General features: G+C 46.8%; 2 protein-coding genes across 4 annotated transcripts in view; both read right to left on the bottom strand.

The window, feature by feature from the left end:
* The window catches only part of Il34 (interleukin 34), a 64,473-nt gene extending 53,079 nt beyond the window's left edge, over nt 1-11,394 (bottom strand). For all 3 annotated transcript variants that reach the window (XM_004842886.4, XM_021256719.2, XM_004842888.4), the window contains exon 1: nt 6,496-11,394. The gene's annotated coding sequence lies outside the window, so the exon portion shown is untranslated. The remainder of the gene's footprint in view (nt 1-6,495) is intronic.
* Nucleotides 11,395-11,547: 153 nt separating this feature from the next.
* The window catches only part of Sf3b3 (splicing factor 3b subunit 3), a 46,018-nt gene continuing 37,922 nt past the window's right edge, over nt 11,548-19,643 (bottom strand). Inside the window, exons 17-26 of the mRNA XM_004842883.3 lie at nt 19,201-19,355; nt 18,380-18,554; nt 17,365-17,570; nt 17,119-17,275; nt 16,015-16,140; nt 14,974-15,186; nt 14,446-14,544; nt 13,737-13,880; nt 12,524-12,628; nt 11,548-12,169 (exon numbers count right to left, since the gene is read on the bottom strand). Coding sequence (XP_004842940.1) covers nt 12,029-12,169; nt 12,524-12,628; nt 13,737-13,880; nt 14,446-14,544; nt 14,974-15,186; nt 16,015-16,140; nt 17,119-17,275; nt 17,365-17,570; nt 18,380-18,554; nt 19,201-19,355 — 1,521 coding nt within the window. The 3' untranslated portion in view covers nt 11,548-12,028. The remainder of the gene's footprint in view (nt 12,170-12,523; nt 12,629-13,736; nt 13,881-14,445; nt 14,545-14,973; nt 15,187-16,014; nt 16,141-17,118; nt 17,276-17,364; nt 17,571-18,379; nt 18,555-19,200; nt 19,356-19,643) is intronic.

Raw genomic sequence — 19,643 nt, 5'->3', positions numbered from 1 at the left:
CAGAACCACTGAGCTAAATCCCTGGCCCTTGTGAGGAATGTTTTTATTGTGGTGAAAAAATTGCATGAAAGTTATCATTTTTCTGTGTACGGTGCGGTGGCACTGAGCGCATTCGTACTGTGCAACTGTTACCTCCGCCTTTCTCCAGAACTTTCTCATCCCCTTCGTCATCGCATCTCACTCTTCCCCCACCCAGCTCCCGATGCCATTCTACTTTCTGTTTCTGTGACTAAGTACCTCATGTAAATGAAATCCTGTAGCGTTTGTCTTTTTATTTCTGGCTTATGTCACTTAGTATCGTGTCCCCAAGGGTCACCTGCTTTTGCAAGTGATGGGATTTGTTCCTTTCTAAGGTGGAATTACATTTCATTGGTGGGTCCCCCCTTGGCTCTTCCATCCCTCTGCTCACGATGGACCTCTTCCACCTCTTGGCTGTGGAGAGCAATGCCGCTATGCACATGGGAGTACAGATCTCTCTTAATTCTTAAGTCTTTTCCTTACATACCAGAAGTGGATCATATGGTAATCCTCCTTTTAATTTTTTGAGGAAACTGCCACATTGTTTTCCTGCACCAATTTACATTCTCACCAAACAGGCACAAGTTCCCATTCTCTCTAACGCCTTTGCCAACACTCACTTTCTGGTTTTTTGAGAGGAGTCACCCTGACCTGTGTGAGGTGGTAGGGAGGTATCATTTGCACAGTGGGACCAACCAGGCTCAGTGACTTGCCAGAGGTCCCACGGGCAGTGGAGGCAGGGCTGGGATTCACAGCCAGGGCTGGCAGCAGCTGCCCTGTGCTCTCAATGGCCCCCCACCCCAAGGACCCACCAAACCTTGCTGTGCAACTGCTCCACGTCCGCGTGGGGCCTCCAGCACTGTTGAGGTGCAGTCAGCTCCTGGCCAGGGAGGAGCTGCTGACTCCGAAGGAGACTCCCCTGGGAGCTGCAAGGCCAGCCCTACCTCTGTGTCCACTCCACCTGGGTAGCCCTGGAACTAGCACTTCAGGCCAAGCCTCCTTCTCAGACAGGTGGAGGCTGGCTCAGCCACCCAGTGAGCAAGAACCAGATGAGCCAGCAGATCCAAATAATCTTGGATTGTCTGGCGAAAGAGAAAGGGTGCCCTGTGGATTCTAGAATCTGGTGAGGCCATCAAGGTGACCTGAGGAATGAGACAGCTGGAGGCACACCTGGTCCATCCTACAGCCCTATATCCTATAGGTCCAACCCATATCCCAGCACTGTCCCCTCCCACCTGCATGACCTTCGGCAAGCCAGGAGACTTCCTGGACATTAGTTTCTTCACCTATAAAATGAAGGAAGCAGCCAGGCATGGTGATGCACACCTGTAATCCCAGCACTCTGAGAGGGGGAGGCAGGAGGATCACAAGTTCAAGCACAGCCTCAGCAGCGATTTAGTGACTTAGCAAAGTCTTTTTTTTTGGTACCAGGGATAGAACTGGGGACTTTGTGCTTATGAGGCAGGGGCCACAACCACTGTGCTAAATCCTTGGCCCTTAGCAAAGCCTTATATCAAAATTAAAATTTTTGCCGGGCATGGTAGTGCACACCTGCGATCCCAGTATTTGGGAAGCTGAGGCAGGAGAATTGCCTCGAGTTCAAGGCCCACCTGAACTATACAGCAAGACCCTGTCTCAAAAAAAAAAAAAAATTAAAGGCCAGAGATTTAGCTCAGTGGTTCCACCACCTGCCTCAAAAGCAAAAGGTCCCAAGTTTGATCTCCGGAACCAAAAAAAAAATTTAAAAATTTTAAAAGGACTAGATTATAGTTTAGTGTGAAAGCCTTGAGTTTAATCCTCAGTACCATAAAAAATACTCCTATAGGTCCAGGGATTTAGCTCAGTGGTTCCGTCACCTGCCTTGCAAGAGCAAGGACCCGAGTTCGATCCCCGGTACCAAAAAAAAAATACTCCTATATCTAAATAACAAAAAGTCAAATAACTCAAAACATGGAAAAGGACTTCAATAGACATTTTGCCAAAGATTATATATAAATGGGCAACAAGTGTATGAAGAGATCATTGGTCATTATGAAAACATAAATCAAAGCCCCAAGGAGATACCATTCCGCAGTAATTAGGATGACTATTATTAAAAAACAACTACCATCAGAAGCTTTGATGAGGATGTAGAGACACTGGCACTGTACGCATTTTATGGCAATTCCTCAGAAAATTAAAAATAGAATTTCCATATGTTGTAGCGATTCCACTTCTGGGTACATACCAAAAAGAATTGAAAGCAAGGGCCCAGGGATTTAGCTCAGTGGTTCTGCCACCTGCCTTGCAAGCACAAGGACCCGAGTTCAATCCCTGGGACCAAAAACAAAACAAAAACAAGAATTGAAAGCAGAGTTTGGGGGGGGGATAGTTGTATACTCACAATAGCCAGAGATGGAACCCAACCGAAGTGCTGACAGATGAATGAGTAAACAAAATATGGTGTGTATATATACAATGGAATGTTATTTAGCCTTAAAAAGGAAGAAAATCCTGTCACATGCTATCATATGGATAAGCCTTGAGTGTATCATGGTAAGTGAAATAAGCCAGTCACAAAAGACTGTATGATGCCGGTTATACAAGGAATGAAGAATGGTCAAAATCAGAGAGCGAGCCAGGCACGGTGGTGCACACCTGTAATCTCAGGACTTGAGAGGCTGAGGAATAAGGGTCACTACAAGTTTCAGGCCAGCCTGGACTACATAGTGAGTTTGAGGCCAGCCTGAACTACATAGTGAGACCTTGTCTCAAAAAACCAAAAAAGCAAAAAAAAAAATCAGACAGAAAGTAGAAAGGTAGTTACGAGGGGCTGGGAAGGAGGAATGGAGAAGTTGTTTAATGGGTACAGAGTTTCATTTTTACAAGATCTGTTGTGTGACCATTTGTATATAATTAAAACTACTGAATTCTACACTTAAAAATGATTAAGATGGTTTTAAAAATGTTTGCAAAGGGCTGGGGAGGTAGCTCAGTGGCACTGCACATGCCTGGCAAGCACAAGGTCCTGAGTTCGATTCCCATACCAAAAAAAATGTTTGCAAAGAGATTTTAATGAGATCAGGAAATGGATGGAAGACAAAGGGCAGGAGAGCACTGGCTCCTGGGAAAGAGCTGGTATGCTGGAAGGAAGGGACCACTGAGAAGGCAGATGGGGAATGGAGACAGGAGGGGGCTGGGTCCTGATGGTAGAGTCCTGGGCCACAGTATGGGCTTTCTCATGCCTCTCAGAAACTCTTGGAAGAGGGCTTCATCTTTCCTAGTAGCTGCCAGGAAGTCCACATCTCTTTAGCTTTCCAAACTCATCAACTTGAACCTTCCTAACTGTAGCTGAGTCCCACCCCATCCACAACGCCTGACCGGGAGAAGCCCAAAGGCAGCCCGACTGGCTCTCACTTGGCTCTTTCAAGCTGCAATAGACACTGCTCTCCCTGCAGCCCCTGGGAAGCCTGGGAGGTAAGTTCCTGGGCTGACGCCAGACCAGGTCCCAGGGGACAGCACCCCATAGTTGTGGGACATGGCTCTCACACATAAGTGTGCAGGACAGCCGGGGTAGGGGGTCAGAACTTCCCTGGAGGCCATGGTTCTCAGGCTTCCATGGAGTCTCCCTCAGGCCCAAGGGGCCAGACTGCCCTTTCCTGACAAGATGTCTCTTCCGCCCAAGGCTGGGTCAGGGAAGGCAATGGGACAATATTGTCTCAAGGACAGAAGCTGAGGTGGGGGGCGGGCAGTTTCAGCCACAACCCCCAGGTGGAAAGATCTACCTCAAACCTAATCGCCCTAAGCCCTCATCAGGCCGCAGAAGAGATCCCTGCCCTCTGGTGGCTGGGCTGAGAGGCAGTAGCCAGGGCCCTACCCTGAGGATCCCACTCTCTGCTGTTATTTTGGGTGCCACCAGAGTCCCTGAGATAGGAGGCCCTAAGCAGGAGGCTGGGGGTTGGGGTTACAGGCCCCCAACTTTATCTCCCCAACCAAAGCTGCCAGCACAGGATCTCAAAGCCTGCTTAAACCCGACATCATTGAGAGCAAGTCCCAAGTCCCACTTGAGCCTCAAGGTTCTTCACAGACTGGGCGCAGTTAGCCCTCTCATGTCATCCCACGCTCCCTTTCCCTTCCCTCTGTCCTGCAGCCCTCCAGAACTCCTCCCCCTCCCCCAGCACAGAGCCATCTCCCGAGACCCCAGCCAATGTGGTCACTGTCCCCCACCTTCTCGGTATGGGGCGCATGCCTATTCCAAGAGTCCTCCCCAGCTGTCCTCCCCAGCTCTCTCCCTGCTTTCCAGCACCATGGCCAGCTAGCCTGATAAATATTTGTTGACCAAGAAAAATGGATAGATGACTCTTCTTGCCTTTATGGTTAATTCTGCTGCCCTCCCAAAGGCTCCTAATAGCCACAGTCTCTCGTGGTAACAGGCCCCTAAGTGCCAGATGTGTACCTGTGTCATCAGGTTATTCTATGGCACAAGTATTCACATGTCCCTTTCACAGATGAAGAAATGGAGGCTCGGAGAGGGCTAGTGATTGCCCACAGGTGGGAAGCAGCCCCACTGGCTCCAGGACCTGAGCACATCTTGCTATGCTTGTGTGTGGCACCCACAACTCTACCCTGGGGGCAGCAGGGCTGGAGAATGAAAGGTCTGAGAATTCTCACTCCACCCGGGGCACCATTAAACCTGTGCCGAGAGGAAGGTGAGGAGCCTGAAAGATGGGAAGGCTGGCATCGCAATCTGATGGCCGGGTCCTGCTGAGAGCCTGGGGTCCTTCGGAGGAGGTGTGATTCTGAGGGTCAGTCCTCCACTCCAGCCCCAAGACAGTAGGGACCTAATCAACAGCTCTTCTAGTGACAAAGGCTTTCACTCCAGGTACAGCAGGCCCAGGGAAGGTGCCCCTGACTGTCTCATTCTGCTCAGCTTGTACATTGGCCAGGGAAAGCCCCAGGCTGGCACCTGGGGGACCTCTTCCCAGACCGGGGCTTTCCTGGGCCACTTTATAAGCTTTGTTAAGCACCAGACCCAGAGGCATAGACACACTATCTCCTTCTTCCGACATTCCTGAGATGTTTTTATATTCTTTACACATGAACTAACTGAGGCACAGGAAGTTACTGAGAGTTCAAGGTCAGACAACTACTACATGCAAGCTCCTAACCAATATGGTAGATTGGGGCCGGGGATTTAGCTCAGTGGTTTCGCCGCCTGCCGCACAAGGACCCGAGTTCGATCCCCATTACCAAAAAAACACAAAACTAAATGCCGATATTTTTTAAAAAAGAATCAATATGGTAGATTGCCTCTCTCCCCCTTCCTGAAAGACTCCAGAGAACACCCTCGCCCATCATCCCCTGGTCTCAGAAACTAGTAAATTAGTCCCATAATTCTTATGAGTGAGCTGAGCCCATATGTAACAAGGGAGTAGGTATAAAAACACTCTTGCCCTTTGCCCCAAGTATTCTTTCTGGATAGGGAATAAACTCCAGGGAGAGGGGAAAAAACTCGGCAAAACTAAAAGGACAAAAAAAAAAAGTTGCTTTCACAGACTTGTCCATAGAAATTGAATTATTAATTGCAAAACACCTGGAAACAATCCAATTTCACAATCAAGGGACCCATCTTAGGATGGGTTTGTTAATATGGTTAGTACGACGTACATGGACCTTAAACATAGAGTCAATTGGTTTATGTACATTTACAATTAACAGTTCAAAAGTAAATACTTCATTTTATTTTGATTTCAAAAATATTACATGAACAAGGAAAGCTTATACCATCTTCCCCTAGATTTTTTTAAGCAGGGTCTCACTATGTAGCCCAGGCTGGCCTCAAACTCACAGCCATCCTCCTGCCTCTGTCTCCTGAGTGTTGGGATTATAGGCATCCATCACCATGCCAGGCACCCTTTTTCTTTTGAAGAATTTAATAGCACCTTTAAAAAATTATTTTTGGGAAGGGTAGGGGAAAGGAAAGAAGGGAATGGAATGAGAAAATGAAAATAAGGAAACAAAGTCTTTGTAAATAGGGAGGGGCAGGGGAAGGGGAAAAGATAAGAACCAAGAGAGAGTATGTAAAGGTGCATATCTCCAATGATGAATGCCAGTATATTGCACAACTAAAATGTACCAATAAAAGGATATACAAAACAAAATATTTTTGGTGGTAATGCAGTACTGGGGATTGAACTCTGAGCCTCACACTGACTTACAACCCCAGCTGTTTTTATTCATTCCTTTTGTTTTGAAACAAGGTCTTGCTAAGTTGCCCAGGCTGAGCAAAAGCTGTAAAGGCAAAGGTTAAAAAATGAAACCCGGAGCAGATAATTCACAGCGTTTCTGAGACGTACTTCAGTTTCTTGGCTGTGTCTGTTGTCAAGTCTAGCTTAGGTCTTTCTTGCTGTGACAGGTGAAGTGACAGCTCCACTGGTGAGGGGAAGCTAGCCGCCAGAGTGAAGGGACAGCCCCCGTGTGAGAACCAGTGCTTCTTACCTGTTCACAGGCCAGGACACAGTCTTCTAAGCCTTGCTGGTGGCTTTAAGAGGCTTCAGGGCCCCGAAGCACATGCCTAGGGGCTTCAGGCAGTGGATGCCAGGTAGAAGAGGCTGTGGCTGCCCCAGCCCACAGTGCAGACTTCCTAACTGATGAGGGTGGCCGGGAACACAAGCTACTGCAGCTCCGACTTGACTAGAACTGGAGCCAGCAAGGATGGGGCGGGGCCATGTGGGCCCAGCCTGCCTCAGAGTAGAAAGGATCAAACTGAGATCACCCAGAGGACAGTTCTAACTCGGCTAGGGGTGTGTGTGTGGGAAGGGGGGTGGGGGGTCCCTACGACACAAACCCTGGCTTCCAGGCAGGCTGTGTACTGCTTCAAAGGCCTGCCCAGCCCGTCCCCAGCACACATGGCCCCTGACCAAACCCTTATCACAGAGCAGCATACAGCTGTGGTAATGACTAGAGGGCATATGGGGGCATGAGGTACCTTCCTCTGACACCTCCCATCACAGCTGAGGACAGAGAAATGACCCTGACTACAGTCCACAGGCTGACATCTTACTCAAGATTCCATAGTCGGTTTCTGAGGTCTAACCCGAAAGACTCAGACACATCCCTGTGGGGACTCCTGTGGGTGCCATCCCTCAGCCACTCCTGACATGGGCACACTCACCTTACCTGGGTCACAGCACCTGGGTTCTGTGGGACCCACAGGCATAGCACCATAAGCTCTACTGAATTTTCATAGCAAGCTCCTCAATTTTCCTAGACCATATTTGGAGTATTTAGGGACACTCAACCCCCTTCCCCAGGAATATTTCAGGTCTTCCACCACTGGACACGACAGAGGTTGGGGGGCTGTGTTCAAACTATCCAAGAACTTCCCTGCATGTGGCACAGAGCCCTCCATTAAGGGCCCTCAGCACTTTGTGCAGGAATGCTGGTCTGGACCTAGACACTAAACGTCAATGAATGTAAGTTGGGTTTTTTTTTTTGGAGCGGGGTAAGAAATGCCCTGAACATGCAACTGAACAATCTGCCCACACTGGAATGTGCCCAGCTAAGTCCCCACCCCTCCCCCCAGCAGTGGCCACCCTGGCCACAGCCTCTATGCAGCCCTGAGGAGCTTTGCCAAGGCTGATTCAGTCAGGCAGCTCGTGGGAGGGCAGAGGGGGCAGAGATGGGGACACAGCCAAGGGCTTCACAGAAGCTTGGGTCTAATGCCACTGTGCCCCCAGGGCCTCCTGGCTTGGGATGTGCCTTTCTTCCAAAGCATCCCATACAGGACAGTAGCTCAGGATGGGGGTGGCTTGTGTCCCCTCAGACCCTCCCATTCTTTTTTTTTTTTTTGGTACTGGGGATCGAACTGGGGTCCTTGTGCAGGCAGTGAAACCACTGAGCTAAATCCCCGGCCCTAGACCCTCCCACTCTGACACTCAGCAGTCTCCTGTTACCATGGCCCCAGGTCAGTCTTCTTTTCTACATTTTAGAAATTCAGACCAAGCTTAGGAGATGGGTGCCCAGTGTGTGGCAGATGGATGTTTCTGATGACTTTACCCAGTAAAGCAAGCACCTTCCTCAGGTTATAGCACCAGCTCCTTAAAGGCAAGAGTATCTTCCTAAAAGCAATAAATGCTAATAACCATCGGTAAGTATCATGACTGTCACATTACTAGCTTACATATATCCATGGACTACAAGTAGCTTGTGAGAATCCCCTAACAACCTCATCAAAAGCAACTCTCATTCCAAGATTTTCTTTGTGGTCAGAGAAAGGGGTGAGTTCTCCTGGGTGGGTCTATGGATTGCAAATGTGAGGACCAGGCTCTGGCGGGCAGGCAGAGGCGGAGACCTGAGACTCACTTGCCTCTGGCTTCCAGAACCTGAAGGTGTGGACAGAGCACTGACTATGGGGAGGGCTGGGTACAGTGGGACTGAACCCGGCCTTTCAGCTACTTTCAGGTGCGCTTTCTCATCCCTTTCCAAAACCAGAAGTTTCAAGCTTGGCTTTCTTTGATAACATCATTTCCTTCCCTCTCCATCAGAACTTGTGATTCCTTCTGACCACTGACACCTGATTGAGAAATGCTCAGAAGCCCTGGCATGGTGAAATTGTTTTGGTTTTTTGAGGTAAGATCTCGTTATGTAGTTTAGGCTGGCCTCAAACTCACTGTGATCCTCCTGCCTCAGCCTCCAAGTGCTGGGGATTACAGGTATGCACATCTGAAATCACAAAATTTTTCAGAAGAGACCAGGAGTCTGATACACACAGATGATTCTAATGTCCAGCAGGGTAAGGGCCACTGCTGTTTCCTACCAATTCCTGACCTAAAACCCCATCCTCTCTTCATATCTTAAGAATCAGGACCTTCTGATTTTCCTAAGTCTAGGGCTGTGCCTATTTGATCTCAGTTAACCAGATATGGGCCTTAGGTTCTTCTGGAACTCACTGCTGTGTGCTCTGGCTCTAAGCTCCCTCACCTCAGAGGGATAGTGACTGGCAGGTTATCAGTTTCCTCCAACCTCTGGAACAGAGCAGACCAGAGAAGGGCAGAACAGGTGCTCAGTAAACTCTTCCAGTGGCTGGTATGTCTCCTGATGGCTTTTTCAAGCTTCTCAAAAACAGCTCTTGCTTGTACTGGTTCAGACCAATGACAGGGATGCTTCAGATGCTGTGTCTGTACCTGCTGATTTCAGTTCTCTCAAATGTCACATGAGCCCTCCATGTTGGACTCACAGGTCTCCAAATATAAACCACCCACAGCCAAGCAGTGTTTACTGGGTTCCTATCAGAGAGCCATCTGTTCCCCCTACATTACTTTTTTGGACAAGCCTTGATTTCAGCGAGATGTTTCTTCTGAATTCTGGATATAGCCAGCCCTTGGAAATTAATTCTAAGGATGCAATAAACTTAAAATACGCCCATACAATAACATTTCACATGCAAATGGCAAGGACAGTGACTCATGGAAACACAAGGCACTTCCACTTTGAATAAAATTTAGGAATTGAAAGATATTTGAAAGCCAAGTTGATACCATCGGAAGAATGCCTCAGCATTTCTGGCTGTGGTCATAAAAGCGGCCCCATCCTGGAACCCAGCACTCTACTCTCTCTGTGACAGCAAGCTCTGAGCGTCTTTCCCAGTCCCAGCAGCTGTCTCGCCAGCAATACATTTACACAAACCAACAAAAGCAACATTCCAGCCACAGTTCAACTTGAACCCTTTCCCCTCAAGGAATGCTGTTCTTGGCAAGAGATCTTCCAAAGGAAAGAACATCTGCAGAACCTCTGGCCCTGAGGTCTGGGGAAAGCTGAGACAGCTGAAAAGTTTGTGGTCCTCTCTTAGATCCAAGTCACGGGGGCTGAACAGAGGAGCAGGGTAGGAGCAAACCCAAAAAAGGGCAGAGACCTTGGGGTTACGAGATTTTCTTCCCTCTGAGCTCGAGAGCAGCCTGAGTTTTGGAAGGCTGGAGACAGTGTTCTATTTACCTGGTCCTTCAATCTAGCCGAAGGAGCCAACTAGATCCTCTTACCAACTACACAGATGGGACTTATAATACAGCCTCATCCCATGGCTGTTAAACACCTTTTGTAGGTCCTGAGGCAGCAGCAACAAACAAGATTCTTCTCAACATACCATTCCTGGTGCTGGGACTAGAAATTCCACTTGCCAGAGCCCTTCCTCTGTCAGAGAACAAGCAAATTGTAGAGTGCAAAAAATGCTCAATGGGGACAATTCTTAGATAAACTCTGTTTTTTTGAAACAGGCTCTTGCTCTGTAATTCAGGCTGGTCTCACACTCACAACAATCCTCCTGCTTCAGTTTCCCGAGTGCTGGAATTACAGGCATGTACCACCACGATGGGCTCTATAAACTCTTCCTGTCAAACCTGAGTTAGGAAGGAGGCTAGGGACAAGGAGACACTGTTCAACCATCTCTGCTGAGTGCCTCAGACAATGGCACATCTGCATCAATTTGGCAGAATGGATTTAGGGCCATAGGGAAAAATGAGCTCTGAAATTAGGCTTCCCAAATGCGTTTCAGAAGTACTATCTCCCATGCAAATCCATGAGCTAAGTGAGAGGGAAAAAAACCCAAGCTCGTTATTTAGGGATTCAATTCCTAGCCAAACCTATGTCTCTGACTACTCTAAAACCAAATCGTGATTAAAAAGCTACTTGCTTCCAGAGGACGGCATCAGGAAACCTCTGCACTGGACTGTTGGCTGTGCAGAGGTTGTGTCTAACACTTCTGTTCCTGATTCCTACCAAGTGCCAGCTGCAGAGAATCTGCCCGTTTAGGTGGCTGAGAAGCAGATGAAAGAATATTTTACTTTGTGAAGTGCTGAGAATAGCAGTGAGCTCAGGTTTCTCTGGGTTCAACACACCGAAAGACTGTTGAAAAGATTAGAGCTTCCCACATAGCTAGGCAAGAGGAATTTCCAGGCGTGGGCTGGAACATATCTGAAAGTGGGTCACTTCCGGACAGCAAGCTCTCAGTGCTCCCTCCTTACACACATTCCCAATGCCCTCTAGAACTGGGCTAAAATGAATGCTGTACACAACCCCCACCCCACCTAGTCACCCATGTGCCTCTCAACAGGGCCCACATACACTCACTGCTCCCAGGCTAGTACCAGGGTCTGTCTGTATTTATACTAGAGTCTGTCTGAATTTACTGACCTGTCCTAGAAGTCATAGGGGCAAGGAGCCATGGAAGTAAATCGAACATCTTTAAGTGACATTGCCCAGCTGGGAAGCATCCCAAACTCATTATTCTAGGACCTCAAGAGTAAAAGGGAGCTGAGATAGAGGGAGAAACATCAAAAACTGCTCATAAATGGGAACAGCGGGAGATGTCTGCATGGTTAGTGCACATCATCTGCACCACGAGGGACCAGAAGCCAAAGCAACCATTATGGAGCCAACAATAGTAGGCCACAGGGTTGTCAGAAGTCCAAACAGGTACCTGGAAGGACGGAATAAGCTCAGGTCTTTTTGCTCCAACCTGAATTCTCATACCCAGAAAAAGATACAGATATCAGCCACCTTGAAAACCAGGTTTGTATTTCCGGTTAAGTTCCAGAGCAGCAGAACTCAGGAACTATACTGCATCCAGCCTGGTCCCACCTTAGCTTGTCTCCCTCCTGCAAAATAACATCATACAAAACTGTATTTACAGGAAAAGTTAAAAATTAAGGATGTGTACAAAAGTAGACAAGAAATATCAATGCAGGTCAGCTTTGGGAATAGGAAGCATCATGCTCCATACTGGAGCCTGGGGTGATGTCTCATGTACTAGGCAGGAAGAAGACAGTGAATCTCAGTGCCAGTTTTAGGGAGAACCATTTGTTCATTCATTCATTCCAAGGGAAGAGGTGTGGGGGAAAGGACTACTGGCATTGATACTGCAGTCTTAACTATCCAGTCATTTTTGTCTTGCCACATGACAGAAGCCTGGCTGGGGTGGGGGGAGGTGGTGCAACAAAACCCAGAGTCTCTTGCAAGCCCCACAGAAGTACAGGGCTCAGAAGGCATAACGAGTCCGGATATCCTCAAGCTTCTTGGACACCTCAGGAGGAGTTCGGTCCAGTTCTTCAGAGACATTCTTTTGCTTGTTGGGCTCCATAGAGTTGAACTGTTCACAGAGGTCTCCATCAATCACATTCTAGGAGGAGTAAGAGGGAGAAAAAGATCAGACACCCAAAGAAAAGGGTACACACAAAATCAACAGCTGGGGAAAAGTTTTTCACTCTCTTCCAAGCAGCCAAACCCCATTCATTGAGCCAAAGACATATTCTAAGTTGACCCTGAGTAACCAGAGTTTAGGTTGCCAAAATCTGGTGCAGCCTTTTCCCTCATCTGCCCTGCAGGGAGAGGTCCTACAGTATCACTAACCACATGTGCCCATCGCTGCCTCCATCCACCCTCTGCCTCGCTGCTCCTCCTCCACTCAAGGCCATTCTGACCTTTACGAAACACAGCCCCACAGAAAAAGACCACCAAGACTCCCCTGACCTACCTTAACTGGGAAGTAATAAGAGCGAAAGCTGAGGTGGTCCCGCCCACAGAGAGGGGGATGTTCAGACCTCAGGTGCATTTCCACGTGTTGGAAAAAGTCGTGATCCTGGTGGAAGAAAAAAATGCATCACTGATTTCTTTTATAAAAAGTGTTTTCAGGGCTAGGAATGTAGCTCAGTGGTTCCACTGCCTGCCTCGCAAGTACAAGGTCCTGAGTTCAATCCCCGGCACCAAAAAAAAAAAAAGTATTTCCAGATGGATGTGGTGGTACACACCCATAATCCCAGCACTCGGGATGCTGAGGCAGGAGGGTCATGCCACCCTGGGTTACACAATAAGTTTAAGACCAACATGGATTACATAGCAAGATCCTGCCTCAAAAACATAACCAAAAGGGCCAGGGATGTACCTCAGTGGCACCGTGACTGCCTGGCGAGTGCAAGGTCCTGAATTCAATTTCCAGTACCAGAAAAAACAACAACAAAAAAAGGCCAGGTGTGGTGGCACGCACCTATAATCCTAGCACTTAGGATGCTGAGGCAGGAGGATCACTGGACTACATTGTGAGTTCAAGACCAGCCTGAACTACACAGCAAGACTTTGTCTCAAAAAAACAAAAAAAGAGGGGCTGGGGAGGAAAAGAAAGTGATTTCAAGTGCTACTCTATAGTTTCCAGAAACAATGAACAGACAAATCATTGATTTTTACCACACAAACAGATAATAAATATCTAACTACTCTTCTGATGGTCACAGGTATTTCTGCTAAGCAGGACAGCTAAAACTCAAAAGAAACCTCATTGTATTTACAGTATAATGGAGACTGTCATCTGCAAATGAGCTCTGAGATCAGATTCCTGATCCAGACTTGGCACAAAACAAATTTAGCTGATCCTAGAATTGATTCCGTGAGGCAAAGGTCACTCCAGGGTTCATCATCCCATCCTTCCAAGTCAGTGGTGCTCTGCTCAGGGGCTCTGAGCTCAGAGCCCTGCACCTACATCAGAACTATCACAGTTTAAGATGAATGACAGTGCTCCAGGGGAAATACACGCAGGATTCCTATCTCCTCAGAGCTTTTTAACAGTCACTTTATAAAATGTCTAGAACACTCTTAATTACAAGTAAGGACAAACAGATTTGACTTCTTAGGTGGATTCAGCAACAAGAAACAACCTTAGGAATGCAAGGCCAGAGTGATGTGGGGGCTCTCACCTCGTGGGATGTGAATGGGACAAGGATGCCAATTCCTCCTGACAAGGTGGTGTAGACGAGCGACTCAGAGCCTCCAGGGATCAGCGTGGTCTTCTGTAAGGACAGCACCGTCTCCCCAACATGGTAGTTCATGATCACTTCTGCCTGCACGTGGAAAACAGTCTGGTGACTACGAGTACCCTAGGAAGCTACTCTGGTTTCCAAGAGCAAGCAGTGCTTCCAGGTACACTGCACTATCTTTTATTTTTATCTTTATCTTTTAAAACCCCAAAATTACTGCACTTGAAAATATTTTTTTAATTCTTTCATTGTCTACTTACAGCTTAATGTGTAAGAAAATATCTTACAAAACAAGCACCTGCCTACAGGAGCAAAGCCAGGAACCCAGAAAATAAATAGCTGGTTGGTATTGGCAGTGAACCTTATGACCCTCCTCCGAGGATGGCACTACTCTCAAAAGACTTTTACACTGATTCACAGAACAACTTTGAAAATGTACTATTTTAAATCATAAATGGGATAATGACATGGGCACCTTATGATAAATCCAATATTCATCCATTACAGGCCTTCTTATCAGCTTAGGGATTTGGGAAGGCAGCATTTGGTAGTCTTGTGCACTGTGGATAATTCACTTAAAACCTTCTCCAGTGAAGGCACCAGGGAATGTACTGGGAGACTTTCCCTTGTGCCCTTTCTGCAATCTTACCTTCTGGGAGGCCCCATTCAGCAAGCCCCGGTCCCACAGTGCTTTGTTTCCTGTGGGATCTTCATCTACCTCATCGTTGGTATTAGGTGGAAGCCTTACCTACAAAAGTGACACAATCAGAGGGATGTCTGAGCCAGGTGAGCTGGGTCATCAAGCAACATCTGCCCCAGTCTTTGCAAGCAAGCCCAGGGGCACTACCTAGACAGAGGCCTAAGCCCAAGTCTCCTACACCTGCTCCAGGAGCTGTGAGTGGCAAGAGACTCTAGAGAGCCAAGCCACAAGCAAGGATTCAGCACAACCAAGGGCAAAAACAGATCAAAGAACATAGACAAGAGAAATCAGGCTAGACTTAATAAAAAGACAAGCCAAAATTTGCTAAAGCTAAACACATCATTATTGAATTTTATTCCCTTAATTTTAACATCCCATATTAGAGATCATCATCCTGGCTCACTGGCTTTACCAACAGCACAAAGTGAGCCAGCTTTCCTACACCTAACTAATCCCAAGGAAACAACATTAACTCACCACACAAATGTTGCCAAACTTATCTGCCCCAGCTACAGTGTCATAGTCAAGAAGACTAGCTGTAGTGACCCATCGGGGATAGGTGTCGTCGGCAAAGATGATGAGCTGGTTCTCATTACGCTTGTAGCGAACCCAGATGAAACTTTCTTGGACATCAGACACAATCACCCTGTGTCCAATAGTCTGGATCCCAGATATATAATTGGCAATGTGCTGGAGAAAAACAAGGACAGCAATGAGTATAATCCTGGAATTCAGAACCCACAGAAGGACCAGCTTTCTCTGACTACAACATACATAAGGTCTGTTAAACAGCACGAGAAGCAAATACCAGTAAACGATAATTTGCCGGGCGTGGTGACACATTCTGTAGTCCCAGACCAGTCTGAACTACATAGCGACTCTGTCTCAAAAAACCAAATAACTGGGGCCAGGGATTTCGCTCACTGGTTTCGCAACCTGCTGTGCAAGTACAAGGACCCAAGTTAGATCCCCGGTACCAAAAAAAAACCAAAAAAAAAAAAAACCAAATAATAAAAATAAATGCAGGGTGGGCCAGGGATTTAGCTCAGTGGTTCTGCCGCCTGCCTCGCAAGCACAAGGTCCCGAGTTTGATCCCCAGTACCAAAACAAAACAAAACAAAAACACAAAACGCAGGAATGTGGGAAAAAGAGCTATTTTTCAAATATAGTGGAAATATATGCTCAACTCGCACAGTTAAATTTTTTATAAAAACAAGCAGGTTCTTGATTCAAAAAAGCTAAGAAATATGATGTACTCGTGCCCTCTCAAGCAAAGCTCAAAGGCCTAATTCTGTGGTTGGAATTGGGGGAATATAACATGGTCCTAATAAAATCACATGACTTTTTTGGTACCAGAGATTGAACTCAGGACCTTGCACTTGCCAGGCAGACACTGTGCCTCTGAGCTAAATCCCCAGCCCCAAATCACATGATTTTTAAGAATCAGTGCCCACTACCTTGCTAATGCCCACTCCTGCCTTATTAGCTAGATCTTTGCCCCATCACCAGCACATTTACCTTATTCTCACACTTTCGGAGTAACTTCTTCTTCCCCAAATCATAGACTCGCAAAAGCTTCCCCACTCCAATCAAAACCCTCCCTTGGAATGGAGCGATGGCAGCAGGGACCTCTTCCACTGGAGTCTGTAAGTGGAAAAACAGGTCATACAACTACATAGCTACAGGCTAATCCCACCCCCAGGACCCAGAAGCACCTGCTTCTACAGGAACCTATCAGAAAAAAAGATAGGAAGCGACCCTATTTTGCTCATTAGAGAAATAAATCATCCATCCAACAGTCCCAGTGAGACAGCATACCCAGGTAAACAGGTCCCACACAAGGCCTTTCACCCAGCAAGTGTATCAAGGCCACAAGTGAGAAAGAAGTCCTGATAAATGCTGCTCAGAGCCTGTGCTAGGTTTAACTGGCACCATGAAGCAACATTTAAGCACCATGAGCCTCAACATCTAAGTAACAGCTTCTTAGTGAAAAATGACATCTTAGTCAGAAACAGTTAAGTTTAACACAAAGAATGGTCTGTGAGGGCCAGGGATTTAGCTCAGTGGTTCCAGTGCCTGCCTCACAAGTGCAAGGTCCCAAGTGTGATCCCCGATATCTTCTCCCCCCACTCTCCCCACCATGGAATGGTCTGTGAAATAATTCCTCGAGGACACTCCCCTGATGGTTAGGCTGAGGGAGCCATGTGCTTGCCAGGTTTTAAGTATACAGTTCAGTGGCAGGAAATACATTGGTACTGCTATGCAACCATCACCATCATCTCCAAAACTACTTTCATCTTCCCAAACTAAGCCCTGTTCCTATGAAATAATTACTTCTCAGAGAGTATTAAAACTGCTGAGTTTTGGTCATGAATTGGTGCCTGCTTAGCAAGATAGCGTGCATCTATCTCCTCACAGTGGGTGGTTAGCACCCAGGCTTCCTGTAGCAGTCAGGCACTGGAGCACCACTGAAGCATGAAGACGCTAGCATTTTCCATCTGCTGCCAAGAAATGGATTAGAATTAATGAGCTGGTTCCCAAAAGATGTGACCCTCAAGTTCAGTAAAAGTCAGAGAATTCAACAGGACTAAGGATACAAGACAATCCATGCCTGGTTCCTACCTTGTGCAAAAACTCCAGTTTTTCCCCATTGTTCACCAGCTTATAAGTATACACAAAGCCCCCTGCCACAGATCGGGGGTTCAGGATCAGGTCCTTGGCCACACCCACCAGCACATACCAGTCTTCACCAGTGTTAGAGAACCTACACACAGCCACACTGCAGAGAACAAGCGCCAAACATCAGTCAAAAGCCGAAGAACTCCTGGATCCTGCCTAGCCAACTCTGGACTATCTTGGGCTTCTTACCTAAAAGCTGCCTCATTCTGTTCTAGCTGGACAAGGTCCAGCGTGTTCCCTTGAATAGGATTCATCACCCGGATCACAGACGCCCACTGCCCATTGCCAGCCTTGGGAGCACCAAAAATAGATTCAGGGAGGTTTTCATTGAGGAATGCTGCTGCCATCTCTGCAGCCAGCTCTCGTTCATCTTCCCCTGCTGCTTCCACCATTTCCTAAATCCAAAAAGCAATAACAATTGGTATGTTGTTGAGAGGTGAGAAGATGGCAAGTAGCAAGAACACTGCAGGGGGAGCTCAATATATAAAGAAGCAAACAGTCCTCCAAAACCAGGATTTCCCAAAGTAAAAATTCAAGGGAGAGGTGCAAGACAAGGGGAAGGAAGATCACTAATCGGAAAACCAGATACTGAAACTTCCATTTGAGAAGAAAATGCCAAAAAGAATAACAGCTATGGCAAATAATGGACTATTGGTCTGAGAAATGTGAAAATGAAAACCCCATTTTTTAAAACCTAGCCCATTTGATTTCCCTTGCTGGATTCAGTTCAATACAGTTGTGGCTATTTAGTTCCTTCTGGGAAGAAACAGCTTCTGGAAAGAACTGGTATTGTGGGGACCCTGACAGTTGTCCGCTCTGGGCGCAAATCCAGGAAACACCTAATGCAACCTATTTGGAAGTTCAAGAACTAAAGAACTCTGTTTCAGAGAAGAAACTGAATTCTGAGTAACACAAGTGAGTGCATTAGTCCTGAGTCACAAGAAAACCTCTAAAACCAGGGACTTGGGAAAGGATTCTGCTCAAAGGATCTGAAAGAGCCTGGGAACCTCCCCACCCCCTTGCTGGGAATGAACCCCAGGCCCTTGTGCATGCTAGGCAAATGCTCTACCACTGAACTACATCTTCAGCCCTGGATCTTGAAAAAAAAACAATGATAATCATAACCAATGATTATGGGGGTTTAAGCTCTTCTATACAAGTTCACATTCATGCCTTTTAAGTGAACCCCTGGGTCACTCCTTACCTCTGCCATCTGTTGCTTTCTCTGAGCTTTTGTAGCCTCAGTGTAAGCATTATGGTCTGTCTCGATAATGATAAGGTTATTACTCTCAGGGTGGATGACAAATTTCCTGGGTGTGTACTGCAGTGGAAAGGCTACTTGATTGAAGACAGCACCTAGCTTCTCCAATGCCAAAATCCTACAAGGAGAGATAGAGGAGTTAACAGGTTACTTACTCAGAACTTAGAAACTGGTGTTGAAAGTTGGAGACAGAGATGACAATAGCTGCAAAAAGGTCCTGAAACCTGTTTTGCAGAAACAAGCTCACCAGTTGGTGAATGACTTATCAAGAAGCTGTTATAGTTTCATTGTGAACAACCAACAGTTACAACCATAGTATGAACAACTTCAAACATAAGTCTACTGTCAGTTATTAACACTGCCAATCTGTAAAAGGCCTAAATAACATACTCAGGTTAAAAGATCCAATACTGTAAATAACATGAGTAAGAAAATGTTATCAGTAATCCAACACTTGTTCTAAAACTAATTCAGTGGCACTCGTCTTTCACTGGAAGATAAAAATCTTAAATCTCAAGACTAGACTGTACTGATAAGTATTAAAACTTGGCCCTGAAATTCCTAACAGAAGCTAAAACTCTAAACATCGAAACTTGGCTCCCAGTTACTTAAATCCTGAGTCAAATGAAGCTTCAATTGCAACACACTCTTCTCATGGTAAAGACCTAGCTTTCTGACATCTCTCCAAAACCTCTTCCAACACTGGCAGAACTGCAGGCTGAGCCTTTGGCAAAGGCTGGGTTCTAAAACCAGGACTTACTCACCTCAGGGTGTTGGTGGAGATGGCCACAATGCCTTCAGGACACTGTTCAGAGGCGAAGCCAGATGCAAACTCCAGGGTCTCATAAGACAGGGGTGTGAGATGAAAACGGGATTGGTAAGAATAGCTCAACCATGAGCGGCTAGACATGGCCAATACCTAGAGAGAAAAATATGCCCAATAAATTTGGGAAAAGTGCAAACATAACACACTGACCAAACACCTAACTGCAGATTTCAGTCCACAGAATACTCCAGACTGAGAAACCTAAAAGGCTACCATAAGACAAGGAGCCCTAGAGAAAAGGCAGTATGCTACAAGTATGTGCTCCTAACCACACACCATAGGCTGCCTCCACCTCTCTGAGCTTGTTTCCACTTGTGTGAAACAAGAACACCACCTCAAGACCGGACAGCTGCAACAATGAAGAACTACCACAAGCAGCCA

Source organism: Heterocephalus glaber, unplaced genomic scaffold (genome assembly GCF_053883595.1).
Source record: "Heterocephalus glaber isolate CG9 unplaced genomic scaffold, H.glaber_assembly_v1.0 deba00000071, whole genome shotgun sequence".
In the NCBI taxonomy this organism is placed as follows: Eukaryota; Metazoa; Chordata; class Mammalia; order Rodentia; family Bathyergidae; genus Heterocephalus; species Heterocephalus glaber.
This window is presented reverse-complemented; position numbering and strand designations above follow the sequence as displayed.